The 21,509-nt window shown below is 49.7% G+C and overlaps 1 protein-coding gene across 8 annotated transcripts in view; it reads right to left on the minus strand.

Moving 5' to 3' along the window:
* The window catches only part of NFATC2 (nuclear factor of activated T cells 2), a 158,157-nt gene that overhangs the window by 115,062 nt on the left and 21,586 nt on the right, over nt 1-21,509 (minus strand). For 6 of the 8 annotated variants that reach the window (XM_064573361.1, XM_064573362.1, XM_064573360.1 and 3 more), the window contains exons 2-3: nt 5,719-6,733; nt 1-172 (exon numbers count right to left, since the gene is read on the minus strand). In XM_064573361.1, coding sequence (XP_064429431.1) covers nt 1-172; nt 5,719-6,733 — 1,187 coding nt within the window. The remainder of the gene's footprint in view (nt 173-5,718; nt 6,734-21,509) is intronic. The other 2 variants (XM_064573363.1, XM_064573364.1) reach the window with 1 other exon arrangement.

The following is a 21,509-nucleotide window of genomic DNA, read 5'->3' on the forward strand; positions in this document are numbered from 1 at the left end:
CTGAACGACAGGGTGGCCACCAGTTGGAGCTTTGACAGCCCCTCGGCTGCCTTCGGTCTCATAGTGGGCCCGGTGATGTGGTTTGGGCTGCACCTCAATCCGCAGCTCATAGGAGCCCGACTGGTGGGACAGTGGCCACTCAAGCGGAGGGAGGGATGCGGTCACTGGGATGCTGAAGGAGGAAATAGAATCAGTCATGTATACGAGAAATCAGGACTTGTCAACCTGTACAATAAATGTAAATGGTCCCTTTTCCAGATAAATCATGTCCTGTAGGTATAGGAGTAAAATACTGGCTGTTGGAAAGCACATATTTCTCAGAAAGGATAGGTAGGACACTTCACAAGGTAGAGATCTTTTTCTTGGTTTTCTCTTCCATCTTTGATGACAACAGTGTGACTGACATCTCCATTTATGAAGCTAACTTCATGACACGTGAATTCTAGCATATTTCTAACTGCTATAACTTCTTTTCCTCTGGGAATTTTGAAGAGTACCACCTCCTACCTCTAAAAATCACCCTTTTCCCAGAATGTTCTCCCATTCCAAAGGAGTAAGTGTGGGAAAAGGTACACTGAAGTGGAAGTCAGGGGCCCATGTGTGTCACTAATGCGCCATGTTAGTTTAGGCAAGTAACCTCACCTCCTCTATCTTCACTGTCTTATAATAACATAACAAATGGACCAGATGGCACTGGAGGGTTATATCAGCTCTTATTTCCAAGTCCAATGCTTTCAATTAAAAGCTAATTCTAGGGAGAGACCATTTCCAGTCATAGCCATTGCTTATCACAGCAAGTATAGAACATCTAACCATAGGGATGTGGCTAAATTTAGAGACCCCTAAATTTAAAGGAAGAGTAAAGGTCAAGAACATGACTGGAGGGCGCCTGGGTGGCTCAGTTGGTTAAGCGACTGCCTTCGGCTCAGGTCATGATCCTGGAGTCCTGGGATCGAGTCCCGCATCGGGCTCCCTGCTCGGTGGGGAGTCTGCTTCTCCCTCTGCCCTCTTCCCTCTCGTGCTCTCTGTCTCTCATTCTCTCTCTCAAATAAATAAATAAAATCTTTAAAAAAAAAAAAAGAACATGACTGGAGTTATCCACCCAAGTTTAAGTCCAAGCTCCACCTCTAACTACTTTGAGCAGATGCCTCCCCTCCCTAGGCCTTAGTTTCCTCAACTAAGAAATGGGGATACTGAGATCATATAAAGAGCTTAGCGCAATAACTCCTCAAATAAATATTAGGCTATAATTATGTTTCCCTATATATAGTGCATATTTCAAATAAATAATTATCTCCTATAGACAATCTAAATTACTTGTGGTTATAGTATTAGATATATATGCCTTTACATCTGAAGTTGTAATGACATGCCTTAAGTTTTATTTTCCTATAGAATCTTTTCTTTTTTTAAGATTTTATTTATTTATTTGACAAAGAGAGAGTGAGAGAGGGAACACAAGCAGGGGGAGTGGGAGAGGGAGAAGCAGGCTTCCCGTGGAGCAGGGAGCCCAATGCAGGGCTCGATCCCAGGACCCTGGGATCATGACCTGAGCCGAAGGCAGATGCTTAATGACTGAGCCACCCAGGTGCCCCCCTATAGAATCTTAAACCTACCCAGCACATCCAACAGGTACTTGATATATGGTTAGAATTATGTCATTTAAGAGTTGACTGAGGCCTTAATGATCTATCTAAACTATTCCTTCAGAGCCTCAGAGAACATAGACATTTCCCCAAGATTACAAAGCAAGACACACCAAGGCCGCAACTTATATGTCTTGACTCTCGGTCCAGTGCTCCATGCACATGTCTACACTACCTCTTATCTTACTAATTTATTTAAAATAGGGCCAAGAAAATCTCCCACTTATAGAATGACTCTAGAGCAATACCTGACATTTGATAGGTTCTCAGTGACTATTCAGTGGGTAGATGGGTAGATGGCTGGATGGATACATGAATGAATAAATGAGCAGTTTTATTTCAAAGAAGCCCTTATATTTAAAGTAGTTTCAGGGGCACCTGGGTGGCTCAGTCTGTTAAGCATCAGCTTTGGCTCAGGTCATGATCCTGGAGTCCCACAATTGAGTCCTGCATCAGGCTCCCTGCTCAGTGGGGAGTCTGCTTCTCCCTCTCCCCACTCTCATGCTCTCTCTCTCACTCTCTCAAATAAGGAAAATCTTTTAAAAAAAAATCAAAGTAGCTTCAAAGTTGCAAATACATGGATTTGTGTCACTGTGTTCTGATTTTGCACATATGGCACCAATCGTTAATCCAATCAGCACCTTCTTTTCCACTAAACAAGCCCAGAGCTGCTAAAAGCTGACATTATCAACTGGACTTAGTTAAGCATTTGCAATGAAACCAATTCCATCCCTTCTCCATCACAGCAGTACCAAGGGAGATGGGGGGGAGTGGCACCCCATGAACTCCATCACTGCTGGAGCCCAACTTGACCATACAATCCAACTTAAAATTATATCCTCACTATGCAAGCAAAGCTCCAGCTCTTCTTTGCAACTAGTTGCCTCCCGAAGCCCCCCTTTTCCTTAGTGTTCACTTTAGTTTCAATGCCAACATGCCTTCAGCTTCTGCCTGCAGCCAAGATGCTGTGTGTGTCAAATGCTTGTACTCTCATTACGTATGCAAGTGAAATTTTTTTAAGTTTGCAAAATAAAGCTCATAAAAAAATCACTTCACCCCTATATTATCTTTTGAAGTATCCAAAAAAAAAAAAAAAAATCAAGGAGTAGAAGATCCAGTGGGATATCTCTAAGTATCAACTTCAAATTTTCCTTGGTTCCAGAATAAGTCTTTGATGACTTCATTACAATCTTAAGAATTAGACCATCAGAGCCAATGTGAAATGCTGCAGGTGAATTTCAGCCCTCTGCTCTGCACACCCTGGGACAAATATTATCATGAGACTTCCCTGAACACCCTATCCTCTCTATCTCACAGAAAATTCTTACAAATATCTCCTCAGCTGGCACAAGCTAGCACTTGTAGGGACTAAAGTACTCTACTAGCATTCAGATCCAGCCACAGAATGGAGATGGAAGGAGAAACGATAAAGTCTTTATAAACAGTAAAGTCTCAGACATATGCAGCATGATCCTATTTTTTTTCTTTTTTTTTTTTCCTAAGATTTTATTTATTTATTTGACAGAGTGAGACACAGCAAGAGAGGGAACACAAGCAGGGGGAGTGGGAGAGGGAGAAGCAGGCTTCCCAAGGAACAAGGGAGCCTGATGTGGGGCTCGATCCAGGACCCTGGGATCATGACCTGAGCCAAAGGCAGACACTTAATGACTGAGCCAATGTTCTTCTCCAATCTCAGTCATTACACGAATCACATTCTGGAGACTGATCTGTAGCAGAGAGAACAAGGAGGAGTCAAGAACCCGAGGTTCTAAGTTTCCAACGCAGTCATTAACCAGCTGGGTGAGCCTGGGGCATGTCCCCTCACCTCGCCAAACCTAGGTTTCTCAACCTGAACCAGGGTTGGCCTTAATCAGCATTTCCTAAGGTGGCTCCATACAACTTTGGTCACAGAACTCGTAACTCCATGGCCAAATGGCCTTTGAAATCACTGCCTGTTCTGTCCACAGCTGGGAGTGGCCCCTGTATCAAGATATCTGTTTAACTCTGTTAAACTCAGAAACTCCTTTTTTAAGGAACACAATCAACCTATCATGGCACCAGTGTTCTCAGAACTGTTCTGGAGGAGGGGCCAGACTGAAGCTCCCCGTGGTCCAGGTCGGTCTGTGGGTGGAATAAGCAAGGCCCAGTGGACAGAGCTCTTGTCTACTCTCATCCCGTCAGTCGAAATAGCTCTACCACAATCTGTTTTGGTATTCAATTTAATATTTGCCAAAAAAAAAAAAAAGTTTCCATTTGCTAAAAACAAACATGCTTTGAAGAATCTAGGGCCTCAAGGCACCTGGGTGGCTCAGTCAGTTGAGCATCCGATTCTTGGTTTCAGCTCAGGTCATGATCTCGTGAGGTCTTGGGCTGGAGCCCCACGAGGGGTTCCCTGCTCAGCGGGGAGTCTACTTGAAGATTCTCTCCCTCTGCCCCTTCCCCCACTCTAAAATAAATAAACAAATCTTAAAAAAAAAAAAAAAAGAATAGAGGCGCCTGGGTGGCTCAGTCGGTTAAGCATCTGCCTTCATTCAGCTCAGGTCATGATCCCGGGGTCCTGGGATCAAGCCCCACATCAGGCTCCCTGCTCAGAGGGGAGTCTGCTTCTCCCTCTCCCTCTGCCCCTCCCCCTGCTCATGCACTTCCTCTCTCTCTCAAATAAATAAAATCTTTAAAAATTAATAAAAATAAATACAATAAATAAAATTTTTTAAAAAGAACCTACAGGGCACCTGGGTGGCTCAGTCGTTAAGCGTCTGCCTTCGGCTCAGGTCACGATCCCAGGGTCCTGGGATCGAGCCCTGCATCGGGCTCCCTGCTCAGTGGGAAGTCTGCCTCTCTCTCTCCCTCTGCCCTTCTCCCCTGCTTGTGCACACACACACTCTCTCTGAAATAAATAAAATCTTTTAAAAATAAAAAATAATACCAGTCAGGTTTATATAAGAATGAAATAGTACATACAGAATACTTAGGATCATGCCTGGCACACAGCAAGCATCCTTAAATACTGGTGATTATCACTGTCAACTATCATTCCTCTAACAACCATTGGGAGCTCAATCTCCTAGGACAAGTCTCATTGATGAGAAAGCACTCTCTAAAGTGCTTCCCCCATAATAATAAGACAATTCTCCTATAAAAATAATGGCTGCCCCCCCCCTTTTTTTTTGCACTCTTACTTTGTGCAGGCTCCATGCCAAGAATTTGATATATATCCTCTCACCCAATCCTTGCAAAAAAAAAAACAAAAACCAAAAAACCATGCTGAGGTGGGACTATCATTATCCTCATCTCATAGGGAATGAGCCAAGGTTTAGTGTTGTGCTCAGTGGGAAAGGGGGTCCTGATTGATTAGCAATGTCTGCCCTGGGAATGGCATCAAAAAGGTGCTCAGTGAGAAAGAGGGCCGGCATGATTAGTGATGCCTGCCACGGGCACAGCAGGAGTGCAGCACCAGATCACACAGCCGGTGAGCGGCAGAACCAGGACTCAGATCCAGAATCGACAGACCCTACAGACCATCTACATGCATCTCTTCAGCTTACCACTACTTTAAGCTCCTTGAGGATTAGGGCTCACACTTTCCTTTTTTAGGACCTCCGGATCACTGACCGCAGTACAGAGGCACTAGCAGATACCAACAATCATCAAGTCCTCTTATAAGAGGACTGAGTTCCACACATTAAGGCTTGCTCTGTGCTTCCCAGAATGTCAGCTCCCTGAAGACAGGAATTTTTGCCCATTTTGTTCACCGCCGGCTCCCCAACACTGTAACAGTGCGTGCCTGGCCCAAAGCAGGTGTCTGATAAACACCCGTTCCGTGAATGAAATGAATCAGCCAGGTGCCCTACCAGCGATCGCTTGCATCGTCAGGACCACCACCTGGTGAGTTAGGTACCCTCAGGCCCATTTTACAGATGGGGAAACCACAGCTCGGAGAATTTAACTTCTTGCCAAGGCCTCACAGGCAATAAGCCGAGAGCCAGGACGTGAACTCTGTCTAGCGCCCCCTAACCAGAAAAAGTCCCCTAAAAGTAAACCGTGGACCGCACCGCTTCCCGGGCCCGCTCACCTGCAGATGGGAATAGCAGGCACCAGCTGCTTGGGCCAGGTGGGCGGCACCAGCAAGATGGACTCGGGGGCTGAGCTCCTCCCCTCCTCCTGCTCGCAGGGCCCCAGGAACTCCATGGCCGGGTAGATGTGGCGGGGCAGGCCGGCCTTGGGCGGGGCGGCGGACACCGGCGACGGGTCCGGGCTCGTCTTCCACATCTTGGGGGGGATGCCACAGGGCGAGTCCGCGGCGAGGCTGTTCAGGGCATCCATGAGGACGGCAGAGCCAGCCGTGGGGGGGTACCCAGCGGGGGCACCGTCGTCCTGGGGCTGCGGCGAGGGGCTCCGGGAGCGCTGGGGTGAGGCTCCAGGCAGCGGGGCAACCAAGGCCCCGGCACACGAATGCCTCCGCTTGGCACCAGGCGACGAGGAGCGGGAGGCCGGACGGGGCACGGGCGAGTGGCGGCCCAGGCAGCTGTCCTCAGCGAGGCTGGTTCGAGGTGACATTATTGGCGAGGTTCTGGGGGAATAATGAGCAGGGATGTTTTGAAAGTGGGGACACAGGTCGTCGGGCCCGCCGTTATTGGGCGAGACGCAGGGCGAGGTGCAGGGGGAGAAGGTGTCGGAAATGAAGCTGGCAGAGGACCCGCTACTAGCCGGGCTCAAGCAAAGCGGCTCGCGGTAGCCCTCGAAGCCGGGGACGGGCAGGGTGAACCGCGGGCTGGCGGCCGCGCCGGCCAGCGCCGGCTGCTCCCCCAGCAGGCCAGTGTCTCTCCCGCGGAGGGGGCCCCCTGCCTGCATCAGTTCGTGAGATGGAGTGATCTCGATCCGAGGGCTCAGGCCCGAGGCCCCCGCTGGCTTGGCCGCCGGGCTCAGAAAGTTCTGCGGCCCTACCCTATCGGGCTCTCCGAATCGGCCGGGGGGCTCGCCGGGGAGACTGGGGAGGGGGCTGTATGGCTTGAGGCCATAGTCCAGGACTTCATCGGGATATGCGAGTCCGGAGGGTGGGCTGGCGACCTTATGTGCATTCGGTTCTTCTGGAAAGAGAAGGGGGGAGGGAGGGGTCTTTTTAAGCCTCTAAAACAGAACTCCCGTGCAGAGCAATCACAGGTTGGGTTTTGTCTCCTGGTTTTTTTGTTTGTTTGTTTGTTTTTGTTTTTTCTAATCCCCACCACACCAAACCCCAAGCTGGAGCCTCCTTCCCTCGCCAGAGGAAAGGGAGGCCACTTCATCCCAGATTCCTCGAAGAGCGAGACCAAAGCGGAAAGATTTTAGCGCAGGTGCACAGAGCACAGCTCATCCAAGCCATGCGGGACGCGCTGGGCCCGTGGCCTCCAAACTTGTGGTTCTGTGGAACCCTTGGGAGAGATTCATTTCATTTCACAACTCAGCTCACACCGTATTTACTGGAGACTGAAACAAAAGCTTCACGAAACAATACTTACCCTGCTACATACAATACACTCTTCTCTTTCCTCTTATCTGGGGCTATTTGGCTTAAATGCTGGTCATAACATTCGACAGATTTCCTGGCCCACCAGTGGGTCATGACCCACAGTTTAGAAACCACTGACCTGGCTTACGTCATCATTCTGCATATATGGTACAGCCACAGGACGCAGGGGGAGACTGCACCGGCTCTGGCGTCCAAGGGGCTCTGGGTTCAAATCCCAGCCTTTCACACCCTTGTGTAAATACTGGCTTAATTTAGAACGAGGACTCCTGAGTCACGTCTCATCTTGTGCCATTTTACAGATGGGGAAGCTGGGGCCCAGGGAGGGGACGAGATTCACCCAAAGACACAGAATTTGCAAGATGAGAAATCCCACCGACAAGCCCCTTGGCCCTCAAAAGGCAGAGCCATGGTTCTGTAGTCTCTCAAGCTATTGAAAACAGGGGGTGCAGAAAGATCTCATCTTTCTTTAGTAGCGGCCTTCGGCTGCCACCTCGAAAGAACCCACGCTGGAGAGAGGGTTGAGTGAGGAGGGAAGGAGCTGTTCTTCCCCGCCACCCTGACCCTCATCCAGCGCCCTGTCGGGGCGTGGGTCAGCCTGACTCCTCTCTTTCACACACCTTACATCCAATCCACAGCAAATCCTGATGGCCCTACTGTCAAAACATAAGCCACAGGCTTGCGTGTCTCCTTCTCCACCACAACCCCTCTGCCCTATGCCACGAGCCGTCCTCTCTCACCTGGACCTACTCACCTCCCCCCGGGCTCCCCACTTCTACCCTCGCCCCCTCCAGTCTGTTCGCCACGCGGTAGCCTCTCGAAACGCCCATCTGCAAAACTTTAAAAGCTGCCCCAGATGTGATCCAAAGTCCTTAACACACTTGTCCCTGAGCCCTGGCCCATCTCGCCACCCGTACCTCCCCACTTTTTCCCACCCTGACTCAGCAACAGCCCTGCTAACCCCTTCGCTATTCTTCAAGTAGCTCCCGCCTTGAAGTTCTTGAGTGCTGTTCATTCTGCTGGAAACTCTACCCCCCGAGATCTTCACATGGCTGCTTCCCTTAATTTCTTCCCGTGTCTTTCATTCTCTGCCCTTTTCCCCTGCCATCTTTTCTCTGCTAACACCTGTTACCAGCTCACAACACATCAGGTATTATGTGTTGAGGGAATCTCATCCTGATAGATCAGGGGCAGGCAAACTGCAGCTCCTGGGCCAAATCCGACCCACAGACTGTGTGTGTAGATAAAGTTTTATAGGAATGCACCCATGCACCTATTTGCTTACCTATGGTCTATGGCTTGTTTTTGCACTACAATAGTAGAGTTGATAGTTACGACAGTCTATGGCTCACAAAACCTAAAATATTGATCATCTGGCCCTTTACAGGAGTTTGCAACCCATGCACCAGATACTATGCTACCATTCTGGAACCGTATCTACTGAGGCTCAGCACTGTTTGCCGGACACCTAGCATAGGCTGTGCATAAACGTCTGCTGAGCGAGTGAGCAAACAATAGAAGCATGCCCAAGGTCCAGCCAGCCAGAAATTGGAACTCTTCTTAAAGTTGTGTGACGGGCCCTTGCCCTGGGGAGCCGAGGTGGCTACATAGATGATCCTCAACCTCCTGGTGCCCTTTCTGGACCATCCGGGACTACATGCTGCCTGCCTTAGCTGAGCTGATCTCATGAGGTCCAGATGGTGCCCCCACCCCAGGCGAGAGCCCAGAAATGGCTTCCCACAGCTCTTAGGGTAAAGATGAACAACCTCAACTAGGCCAGCCTGGCCAGGCCCGGCCTGCCACCTCTGGCCTCGCCTCTCTCTGCCCTCCCACATCTCTCCCTGGACTCCAAGCAAACTGGCTGTCTTTCTGTTCTTAGAAAGCACCTACCTCCTTTTCTGTCTCAGGACCTTTGCGCTTGCCGTTCCCTCTGTCACAACAGCTCTTCCCCCCACCACACCCAGGTGTGTGGTGCCTTAGTCCCTTCTCTACATGACTAAACTACTCATTCCTTCCAGCTAAAGTGTCATGTGCTGGGGAAGGCTTCCTGGTCTCCTTGGCTAAATTACAGCCCACTCACGCTTCTCTGTTCTGCTCCATACACTTCCCAAAATTCCAATTAAGTAATTCTGAATTTAGTTGTTTATTGCCTGCCTCTCTCCCAACCTCCAGCTCCACCCCTACAACAGGAAATTCTATGAGGACTCTTTCACCCCCTAATGTATTCCCAGCACTTGGACAGGAACCCCCCCCCCCGCCAAAAAAAATACATGTTGGTTGGCTGAATGATTTTTTTAAAAGTGAGTTCACAAAAGTCTATATGAAATATTTAAACTGCTACGCAAAGATGTTAATATCCAAACCAAAAGGGAGAAAGATATAACCTCCAGAGGGTAACTTGGTAATATCTATCAAAATTCCAACACACGTATCTTTGGAACCAAACAATGTTGCTTTAGAAATTTATCCTGCAGCTAAACCCTCATATGTGCCAAATGAAGTGTGCCTAAGATTAGTTAATACTGCCCTGTTTGGGGGCACCTGGGTGGCTCAGTCAGTTAAGCATCTGTCTTTGACTGAGGTCATGATCCCAAGGTCCTAGGATCGAGTCCCGCATCGGGCTCCCTCTCAGCAGGGAGTCTGCTTCTCCCTCTTCCTTTGCCCCTCCCCCTGCTTGTGCTCTCTTTTACTCTCACTCTCTCTCAAATAAATAAAATCTTAAAAAAAAAAAACAAAAACTGCCCTGTTTGTCATCCCAGAAGACTGGAAGCAACCTAATGTCTATCAGTTGGGGATGGGTTGAATTCTGGTTTGTTCATACAATGGGATGCAATGCTGCTAGATAAAGGGTTGGAAAAGTTCTTTCTGCATTGATCTGGAATGACAAGATACAGTGTCAAAGGAGAAAAGCAAGGTACATACAGCATGCACAGTATAAAAACAGGATAGAGGAATGTATACACAGGTACACACACACACACACACACACACATAGGGGTTGCGTACACAGGCTCTCTCTGGAAGTTACAGTAACAGTGACTTCCTCCAGGGAGGGCAACTAAGTAATCAGGCAGCAGAAGCATGGCAGAAAGGAGACTGATTTCTGTATGACCTCGAGAAAAGAAATACAATTCCCAAAAGAAACATGTTTTATTTTATTTTAAACGTGGTGGGGCATAGGGGTGACATGACAGGATATACGGTAATGACACCCTCGTTTCAGAAGCAGGAAATTGAGATCTAGTCCTACTCTGCCACTACCTAGCTGTGTGACCTTGGAAAAGTCCCCCACCGGCTCTATGTCTCAGCCTTCCCATTTATAGGACAGCACTAAACTAGATCGGTTTCCTTGGTCACTTCTGGCTGTGAAATCCTTTGATTTTTCTAGCTGGGGTGTGTAGGGTCTTGAGTTCTTATGAAGAGGCAATCGATCACAACTTGTATCTATGTGCATACACACGCACACACACACGCACACACACACGCACACACACACACCTTCCTGGCAGGTAACAGAGTGTAGAATTTTAATCTAGCGAGAGTTCAACATCAAATCCTTATCAGACAACATTCTGATAATCCACTACCCTGTGAACCAGCACAACAAACCACAAAAAGTCTCTTAGCAAAAATTCCAGCCTTATCAGATGAACTGCATCACATCTCATCAGAAACACCCCCTCAGGCCGGACGTGAACAGTCACAGAAACTCCGCCATGAAAACACACATCACTCACACTTGCTGGCAGGAACGCCAAACAGAAAGGCCCATTTGCTGAGCAAAAGCATCCAAAGCATTTACACTGGTTTTAATTAATCCAAGCAGCAGAGTTTTTTCCGATTTCTTTTTCCTCTCGAGATTCTGAAAGTTTCACAGCAAGCAGGGAATGTGAAGGTAATCGATCATCATTCCATTCTCGGCTCTCTGGGTGTTTGACAGCGAATATCCCAGACGCACGGCTCATTGTGAACACATTTCTATAAGCAGCTAGGATTCTCAGCTCTCCCTCCTTACACAACTGTCCCCCTCACAGCCAGCCCCTCGGGGTCACGGCCACGCCCACACAGCCACTGGGTGGCATGAGTTTCATCTTAGAACCGCCAGATTTTCAGAAGGGTTCCCAAAAATCTTGCTCTTTTTACCCCGCGCATGATCTTTGCGATATCCATGTACCACCGGTAAATATTATTTACTTAATATTTCTATATTTAAATTCACTCACACAGTACTTTTTTAATTTTAAAAGGAAACTTTATACCACTACCACAAATGGAAAATCTGTGTCACCTCCGTAAATAGAAGGTAGGGTAAAAACACAATAAAAATAAAAGTTACTAAATCCGAGATTCGAGACACTGTGGCCGGCCAAAAGCTCTACTCTGAGGCCCACCCTTTTTTCTGCCCCTGAATGCTCTCTTTTTATTGAGGTAGAACTTATATGTACAGATTTTGACTATGTAGAGTTCGATGAGTTTTGCCAAATGTTATACAACCTTGTAACCACAACCACAATAAAGATGTAGAACATTTCCACAACCCCTGTAAGCCTACCTTTTTTAAGGCTGGAGATGGGGGGCAGGGAATGGCAAGTGCTAGAAAGAAAGGTGTTAAAGACACAGTAGCACCTAACTGAGACTCTACCTCAGACTCATTCAAAGCAAAGTAGCACTGCAAAAAAAAGATAGTGCTGGTTGCATGCAATGTACTCATCAGTGGACCACGTAAAATCCATCTCATCTGCCGTGGAAGATAGCTAGCCCACACTTAAGGCATCGGTATTCAGAGAGAGGAACAAGGTAGAAGCCCTGACAGGGGATTCAGAGGTTGCTGTTCTAAGTCCTCTGTGCCTCCATGTCTTTGTACATGCTGTTCCCCTTGCCTAGAGCTCCCTTCCAAACCTCCTATCCTCACTTCTCCTAGCAAGCCATTATTCATCCATCAAGATTACACTTAGGCCACCTCCTCCTAAAGGCCCTCCTTGATTCCCTAGTCTGGATCAGGAAGCTCTTCTTCTGTGTTCCCAGAACGTACAGAATCATATAATGAAGTCTATCAGTTATAGCTTACTTGTCTGTCTCTCTACTAGACTGAACTCTCTGAAGGCAGATAGGGATCTTAAGTCATTAATAATAATAAACCACGAAAGCAGAGAACATTTACTGAGAACTTACATGCCAGGCACTGTGGTAAGCACATTACATGTAGTGAATTATTCCATTCTCACAACCACCTATGAGGTGGGCACCGTGTATCCCCCTTTTACAGATAAGGAACCTGAGACACAAGAATTAGCTTGCCCGAGGTCCCACAGCCTGAACCCGGGCAGGCCTGAGAGCACCATCCAGCACCAGGCCAGGGATTCTCAACCTCGGAACCAGCAGCATTCAGGGTGAAATAATTCTTTTGTGTGGGGGCTGTGGGGTGTTCAGCGGCACCCCTGGCCTCTAACCATGAGATGCCAGTAACACCCCCACCCTTCTCCCAGTCATGACAACCAAAAATGTCCCCAGGTATTGCCAAATTTCTCCCGCCAGGCAGGATACCCCCCAGGCCAGCTGAGAACCCCTGCCCTATGCTGTACAGCCCTGGGGCCACATGCGGGGCCTGCACCCAACACAGGCCCCCAAGACTGATGGAAGCTTTCATCCGGGCCCTCCAACCCAAAATGCTTCAGCAAGGAGACATCTGCCCCCCGTCAGCCGCAGCAGGTACATCATTTCTGCAGCAGACATCGGAAGTCCTGATTCTCAGCAGTCTCCCCTTCCTCGGCTTCCAGGGGCTCCCCCCAACATCCGGGGCCCGTGCCCATGTGGGGAGGTCTCTGGCCACTGTCAGAGACTACAGGACAAGATTGCCGGGGAGACCACTCCAGCCCCACCTCAGCAAGGTGCCTGCACTGAGATCCAGGTCTCACCTAGCCCAGGGTTAGGGGACCCTGGTGCCACTGCCCCGCCCCTCGGCCGTGTGCCCAGGGGAACCCCAAGTCCTCACGGTGATGAGGGCAGTGACAATACCAACCTACAGTTCACTGAATCCACGTGAAGCCTGAAACACATGGAATAAACCCCCAATAAATGGGGGTCTATGGTGTGTTGTTGTTGTTATTATTATTATTATTATGGAAAGAGTGACTTTCTAAATGAAAATTCCACCCTTTCTCAGCTCTCACTGCTTTATTTTACAACAACTTGCCAGCACGACACACACTAGCCCCAGTGCATTAAAAGAAAGAAGAAAGGGGGGATGCCCGGCTGGCTCCAGTCAGAGGAGCGTGCGACTCTTGATCTCGGGGTCCTGAGTCTGAGCCCCACATTGGGTGTAGGTCCTCCTTAAAAGAAAAAGGGAAGAATGTTTTATAAAAATAAGATGGGGGTGCCTGGGTGGCTTAGTCGGTTGGGCGTCTGCCTTTAGCTCAGGTCCTGATCCTAGAGTCCCGGGATCGGGGCCCACATCGGGGCTTCCTGCTCACCAGGGAGTCTGCTTCTCCCTCTGACTCTCCCCCCCTTCACTCTCTCTGTCTGTCTCTCCCTCCCTCAATAAATAAAATCTTAAAAAATAAAAATAAGATAGATTAGTCAGTACTTTGGGAAACCTTTTTCAGCTAGCCTTCAAAAAATATGTGGACTAGGTCAAGAAGGCCTCCAACACCCCTCCCATTTTATGCTTTTATTCTTTCCCCTGGGCCATCTAGGAGCTGATCAACTAAATCTTACCGAAGTGTTAGTGACTCAGTGAGCTACTCACTGTAACAAAAACTGATGATAGCTAACATGTCTATACCACTCACTTTATACCAAGAACCACTGGGTACACATTTAATGTTTGTCTCACAAGAACCCTGTGAAGCAGATGATACAGTTTCCACATTTTACCAACAGGGAAAATGCGGCTCAGAGAGGGTGACTAATTTTCCCAAGGTCACACAGCTTCTAAGTGGCCGTCTGGCTCCTCCATCACCTAACCATTATTCTAGCCTGCTATTCATGAAAGGGGCTATGTCTTAGATGGTGACACCTTAACCCCAACCCTGGGATTATGAGGTACCCCAACAATTAGAGCTGCTCTGGGGGTTCCATCAGGAGGTAACTGACAACTAAGGACATGGATTCCTTTCTTCTGAAATAGTCACAGTCCCTCCATTTGCCCCAGGACTGAGTCAACGATTTATTTTAAAATCGCACTGAGGCCACACGGTGGTCTCTGCCAGCGCCTTTCCTCCTGGAGCCTCTTGCGGGCCTGTTGCTCACCCTTGGGGACACACGGACACACGGCCAAGTCTGAGGCGGCCATTCAGTGCCAACCCGCCAGCCAACAGATCGCTTTTGAAAAAAAGGAACAGCAAGAGAACATCTTCTCCGCCTAGAGCTACGGGCGGTGGAATTTTCAGGAAGCAGAATAGAATGACCAAAATAGAAACCCAGCTAGGGAACCACCGCAGGGTCCGGCCTTTGGGGGAGGGGAGGGCACAAAGAACCAGAGCCTTCAGGCCTGAAGGGCTTGGAGGAAAGGAGCCAGGACCCAGCCCGGAAGCCAGACGCCCCTGGGCCTGGCAGCAGGGGGGTGTGGGGGCTGGGGCTGCGGGGCCGTCCCTGTCTGAAGTGCCGGACCCACCGCCTGATGAGCTCACGCCCCAAGGTGGTGCGAGTCACAGGCCCTGGGTTTGAGTCACCACAGTCTGTCGCCATGGCAGCACTGAGGATGCCACAACCTGGCACCACAAAGTACAGCCAGAGGAAAGGGGAGAAGGTGGAGGGAACGAGCCCTCCTCCCACCACCCAGCCAGCCTCCTAACCTCCCGTGTGTTGGGGGCTGGGCGGGATCACCGAAGGAGCCGGAAGGTGGAACCTTTTTTGTCTGGTGGCCCGCACCACCCGGGGCAAAGCCCTGCTTTGAAAAGCCACCTCAAGCTTTGCCCTCTAGTAGTAAGTTCAGTGCTCAGCAAACTTTCCCCAAAGCCCCCCATGCCCTGCACACACACGGAACTGCAGTTGGATTCCTCATCTGAGTTGTGTGTGTTAGTGATGATGGGGAATCAGGTTGTCACACTCGTCCCTCAGCGATGACATATACAGACGCAGGGCATAAAAGGCGAGAAATTCCATCCAGATAAGTCAGGTGCAGAAGTGCCAGAAAGGGAAAAAAGGCAGTTTACCATCCTGTCTCGTCCATGTGGAACCACTGGAAAAAGCCACCTTGAACGCTCTGCTCTTTGCTGACCTTGTCCCAGCGAAGACAGCTGTCTGCCTTCACCAGACGGGACAGAAAAGAAGGCTCGGTCCTGCCTCCCAGGCAGCCTGCCACGAGGCCAGGCGCCTGGGGACACAAGACCCAGGATGATTTGCAAGCGATCAGCCTCACAGACTGGCTGCCGGCCTGGCTGTTCGCGAACCCACGCGCACCCCCAGGCGGACACACACTCCTTTCGGAGATGGGTGGAGAAGTGTATGGACTCCACAGCCCACAGGCCTCAAGGTCAAGCTTTTGGATGGAGGCATCGGGCAGACAGGCCTCATCTCCATCTTCACAAGAGCTACAGACTACCTCTTGCTGGTTTAATCATTCCAACGGCCCCTCCTGCTTTCAAGACGTTCAGACACCTTCCTATGTTTATTCATCGCAATTGCTGAGATTCACCGGGCCGCAAGCTTTCCCACCTGTTGCCTCCCTCTCTGCAGCTTATAACCAGCCCCCCGGGGTGGGGGAGGCAGGTGTTATCAAGTCCTTTGTGTTACAGATGGAGAAACTGAGGCTTAAGGGTGCAGAGATTCACCCAACGTCACAAAACAATCAGGGGCAGAGCTGGGGTTCAAACTGAGACCTGGTTTAAGTGCAGTAAAATGCACAAATGTGAAATGTACCTCTCGTGCCTCTTTATATATGTATGTACCCGGTTATCCACCATTCAAGATATAGACCATTTCCATTCTGCCCGAGGGTTCCCTGGTGGCACCCCTCCCCGCCCCCCCCAGCCAGGAACCCTTACCAGGCCTCACTTCTCACCCAGAGACTGGGTTTGCCTGTTCTCGAACGTCACATAAATAAAATCCACCAGGATGGACAGGTTACGTCTTTCGCTCAACATTCTGAGAGTCATCCGTGTGGTGTGCGGCCACAATTTCTTTTTTATATGTAGTATCCCCCCATAGGATGAAACCATCATTTATTTACCCGGTCACCAGACTGTACGGCCTCTCTTTTTAAAGACAGCCATGCGAGACCAAACTGGACTTAGTGAGGCCCTTTTCTTTTTTTTTTCCTTTTTTTTTTTTTTTAAGATTTTATTTATTTGTTTGAGAGAGAGAGAATGAGAGACAGAGAGCACGAGAGGGAAGAGGGAAGAGGGCAGAGGGAGAAGCAGACTCCCCGCCGAGCAGGGAGCCCGATGCGGGACTCGATCCCGGGACTCCGGGATCATGACCTGAGCCGAAGGCAGTCGCTTAACCAACTGAGCCACCCAGGCGCCCAATGTGAGGCCCTTTTCTAACAGGAGAGTCCGTCCCTCCACACTGGTCATGGGGTGCGTGACAGAGAACACGGCTCAGGCAGCTTCCTCACCAAAAGGAGAAGGAAAGGTCTGGTCAGAACCGACCAGAAATAGACTTCAGATAATCCTCCCTCAGAAACAGGGCTGGACATGGCTAACCCACCTCTCCATCAAACGCCTGCCCGAGGGGACACAGGTGGGCGCACACTTTCTAACCAGCTCAGCAAAGACCCCTTGCCCTCATGCCAGCACCTCAAAGCTGCCCCCCTTCAGTCCCACAACCCCTGGCACAGCCTTGAAAAGCCGATTGCCCCCCCTTTTTTTAACCAACTTGAAATCCAAATGGAAACTTCCCCCTTGAGAACAGTGGGGCCCCTGAACTCTTGGCCAGGGGCAGAGATTTAAAATTAATACCTGATTGACTGACAGGTTCTTTATTTACACTTTCCCTCCCCCCTGGCAGTTCTCATTTCAGTGCCATGCTCCCAGGGGCGGGCACACTTAATCAGTGGCCCTGCCAAGCCCGGTCCTTAATGGCATTCCTCCTTTCTCCCCAGCAACAGAGGTGATGGCACCCTCTGCGGACCTCAGACGGGCGGCCCACCTTCTTACGAGCGCGCAGGCCGACAGCCCCTGCCTACAGTCTTTCTAGTCACTGTTGCAGGCACCACAGACCAAGCTTTCCCCTCCTCATTTACCATTTCCCCCTTTTGCAGGCCTGCCCAAGCAGGTTTGTTTTGATAAGGGCCTTTATAAATCCTGAGCTTTGCAGGCGACTTTCTTCCCTTCAGAAAGCTCACCCAGGCATGGCTCAATTAAAATTCACATGGGAAGGGCTGGCTTTTAGAAATGCATCTTAACCAAAACAGGCCCAGTGGAGAAAATGTGCTTTTCCCCCAAACCTCAGATTAGGAGGCGGGGAGGGTCCCAAATGCCAACTCAGGAAAAGCCATCTCTCGTCTGCCTTTGGGTGTATATCCCCTCCCCCGCACCGGGGGAGGGGGGAAAGCATTAAAAAATCCAAGGCATGGGGCTTTCCATCTAAATGCCAGTTTATAAGAAATGCAAAGGACAGAGGAACGTGTTCAAAGACACCCCAGGAATGCCACTGGCCAAATCCGACGCGTGGCAAACAGTGCAGGAAAACTGGCCTTGTCTCTTCGGCAAAGAAATAGCAAAAAAGCGGATTGATGGGGACCTTTCTAGAATGAAACACAGCGGTCACATCAACCAAATACAATGTGAAGATCTTGTTTGGATCTTGGTTCAAACAAATTAACTGTAAAAAGATACTTGTGAGACAAGCGGGAAATTTGCAACTAGACATTGGAAATTAAGTCATTATTGTTCTGTTTTAGGTTTGATAATGGCATTTGGTTTTTTCTCGAGTCTTTGTCTTGGAGAGCTACAGACTACTCTAGTTATTAACAAAATAGTATATCATTTGGAATTTGATTAAAGTAACTGGGGGCGGGAGTGTAGAGCATAAGTGGGGGGCAGGGCTGAAAGATTAGCCTTATGCTGGTACTTGGAGCTGGGTGGTGGGAACGTGAAATTATATCATTTCTCTACATTTCCGTATTTTGGGTAAAGTTCATTACAAAAATTCAGGGAAAAGCCAAAGGCCGTTGTTCTCGCTTTGGGGGAGCCCATATCGGGCTCTGCTCCAGATAAGGAAGAGGCCCCTGACCCATCCCGGGAAGAGCCCCAGGGTCGAGTCTCGCCTTCTTCCCTGAGCTCAGTTTGAACAATCAGCAGAAAAAACAAACCTCACACCAGCCTGGGGAAGCCAAGTTTGGCTGGAGCTCTGCGGGGCCTGTGGCTATTTCCTGTGCTGGGGAGGAAAGGAGGAGGAAGTCCCTTCATGGGGGGAAGCCACAAGGCATCCATCACACTGCACTTTCCAGGGCTGCTCCTTCCTGGCCCTGGTCCAAGGGTCCCATGGAGCCAGGGCAGGGCACCTGGGGAAACGCTGCCTCCCCAAGAGAGGCAGCCACCGGGGAACCTCCAGGCCCCGGAATCTGGACATCTGGGAAAGTTCTTGCAGCCGACCCAGTTCTGGGACTGAGGCAGGTGCCAGAAGGGTATTGAGTCAGTACGGAAGGCACGTTAAGGTAGACGGCACCCACTCAAGCCCGGCAGCCGGGGGCTCCTCTCCGAGGACCAGAATCTTCTTTATTCCTGGCCGGTCTTCTCTTAAAGCTCAGACTTCATCCAAGGTGAAGGCTCCCTGTTCCAAGGAGCCAATGCCCTCAGGAAGCCAGGAGAGCTGGAAGCCGCCCAATCTCTGCACAGCCTTGCCACGCAGGCTTCAGGCTTCGGGCTTCGAGCACACTGCCTCCAGGTAACCTCACATCCACCCCCGCAGGTGAGCGCTACCATCACCATCCCCACGGCACAGGTGAGAAAACACAAGCCCAGAGAAGCCAAATCTCATGTCCCGAGGCATACCGCTAATAATTTTCCTCCATTCATTGGGCAATTACTCATTGTGTGCTTGCTAACGCCCCGGGGACTTTTGCTTGGCCAAGGTCAGGCAGGTAGGAGGCAACTAAATCAGAATTTCAAGCCAGGGTTTTCTGATTTCAGACCTGGTGCTCCGACCCGCTGAGCCAATGGCCTCGGGGGCATGCACAACAATGCACAGTGGGGGAACGTGTGGGTGGGCCCCGGGGGCATGCACAACAATCCCTGGGGATGCAGAAAGAACTATAAAAACAGCAGAACTCCCATTGATTTCCTGTCCTTTATCACTGTTAGTTTTGTTGTAGGAGCATAATCCCCTAAGGACAGCAACAAACATCAAGTTGATGATTCTATAAATATCAAATATAAGGGGTGCATGCAGCCCGGGCTCCAGTACATGGGACGTCCCCAAAGCTGGAGTCCGTGACATCGTTGCTGAGTTGTAGTGCTGACAGCTTGGACTCAGGACCCCGGCTGCCTGGGTTCAAGGCCCGCCCTGCCATTCGCCGCTGACTGACTCAGCAAAGGTAATGGACCCCCAAAGGGTCTGACTTCCCTGGTCCCAAGTGCAGCTGAAAGATTCTAATGTGCAGCCAGGATTGAGAACCACTGGCCACAATGCTGCATTTTTCGAATAGATTCAAACCCCACCCCCCACCCCACCTTACAGGATTAGGACACCTTGGGAACCAACCCAAATAACACTGCTCTAAGGTTTTAAGGGCCTTGCTCCCAATCGCCTCCAGAACAAAGTGCCTTGAATTTGGAAGCGTGGATGACATGTGTTCAGCGGTGAAGAATGATCAGGGCAACTTTCTCCCCATTTCCTTCGCCTCCTAGACAAGGCCACCGCTCAACCCTAGCTCTCATTTCACCTTTCCGGCTGCACCTGGAGACGCTGTTTGTACAAAGCAGGCTTAATAAGGCCTGTCCTTAACTCCACACAGACGGCAACATCTCTGAATGTCACACGTGTTCAGCAAACCTGCTTGCTTAGGGTAGAACTCTATTTTTAGTAAGCACCAAAAAAATCCCCATGATACCCTATCCCCAGCACCTCATTTGTCCCTATTTGTTTACCAGGCTGTGTCCCATACTGGCCTGAGGGCCAGGCAAGGGTAGGACCACATCGAATTGTCTCTACACCCATCCCCCCCCCCCGCCCCCCGCCCCCGCCCCGCCCCAGGGTCTGGCACCAAACCAGCATTCAGTGAGTGTTTGCTGAAAGAAGGAGGTTTTAATTGTCCCCGGTGAATGGGTTGAGAGCAGGTGTTCCTGAGTGGAAATGCGGGTGACGAGAGGGGATGGGCTCCAGAGGGTTCTGTGAGTCTACCTGAAAACGGTATGAAAGGCACATGGAGGGCAGAGGGGGATGTGTAGGGGGCGTGCAGGAGTTACGCACGTGAGCACTGTGTACGTGCCTGATATGTGTGTACATGCGTGTGTGTGCATATGGGATCTGCGGCTTTCATCAGCTTTGCAAAGGGCTGTGACCCAAAAAGTTTAAGGACCACCAGAATGGACTACAAGACCAGGAGGCCTGAAAGGTCAAGGTTGGTACCATTTGCATTAGCTTACCAGGAGGGACACACCAGACCCACTGAGGCCTAGCAGCAGTGATCGCGCCCGATGGGTCAGTCCCTGACAGTCCAGAGGGGATGTGGCACTTCCGGAGGTGACAGGGACTCCCAGTACCCATCCATCTCTCCCAGTGCTTTACACATTGGGAGAAGTACTAATTCATTTCATCGAATTTGCGAACACACACAAAGGAACGAAACTTCTAATCTGTCCACCGACAACCAGCACACCTCTCTCCCCTCCCATAACAAAGGAGCACTGGTCAGGACTCCCACAGCTCTGTCCCCGTTCTTTCTGTCACCTTTTTTTGACCGAGGGAGACAGCTAAGTATAGTAAGAGTCATACTTTGCATGGCTCTAAGCAAATAAATTTGAAAACCTAAATAAAATGGATAATTTCTTAGAAAGATATGGCTTACCAAAATTGACTCCAGTAGACACAAAGTGCAAGCAGACCAATTCCCATCGACAACAGAGAACAGAATAGAGAACAGAAGAGAGAAAGCAATCAGAGAACAACCCCATAAAAAGGCACCAGGTCCGGATGGCTTCACAGGGGAATTCTATCACAACTTTAGAAACAGGATAGTCCCAGCAATACATATGTTGTTCCTGAGCATAGAAAAGGAAAGAAATCCAAACCATAGAAAAGGAAAGAAATCCGAACCACACCAAAAAGGACATTACAGACAAATATCACTCAAAAATACTGCTGACAGGAATCTTAAACATTATCAGACACCAGCCCCACCACCATAAGTGACCAAGTGGGGTTTAAACCAAGAATTGTTCAATATTCAGAAATCTATTGGTATAAGTCAGCATATA

The sequence above is a fragment of the Mirounga angustirostris genome, unplaced genomic scaffold, assembly GCF_029215605.1.
Source record: "Mirounga angustirostris isolate CCGP_5_RB_7025 unplaced genomic scaffold, mMirAng1.0.hap1 SCAF_10, whole genome shotgun sequence".
Lineage (NCBI taxonomy): Eukaryota > Metazoa > Chordata > Mammalia > Carnivora > Phocidae > Mirounga > Mirounga angustirostris.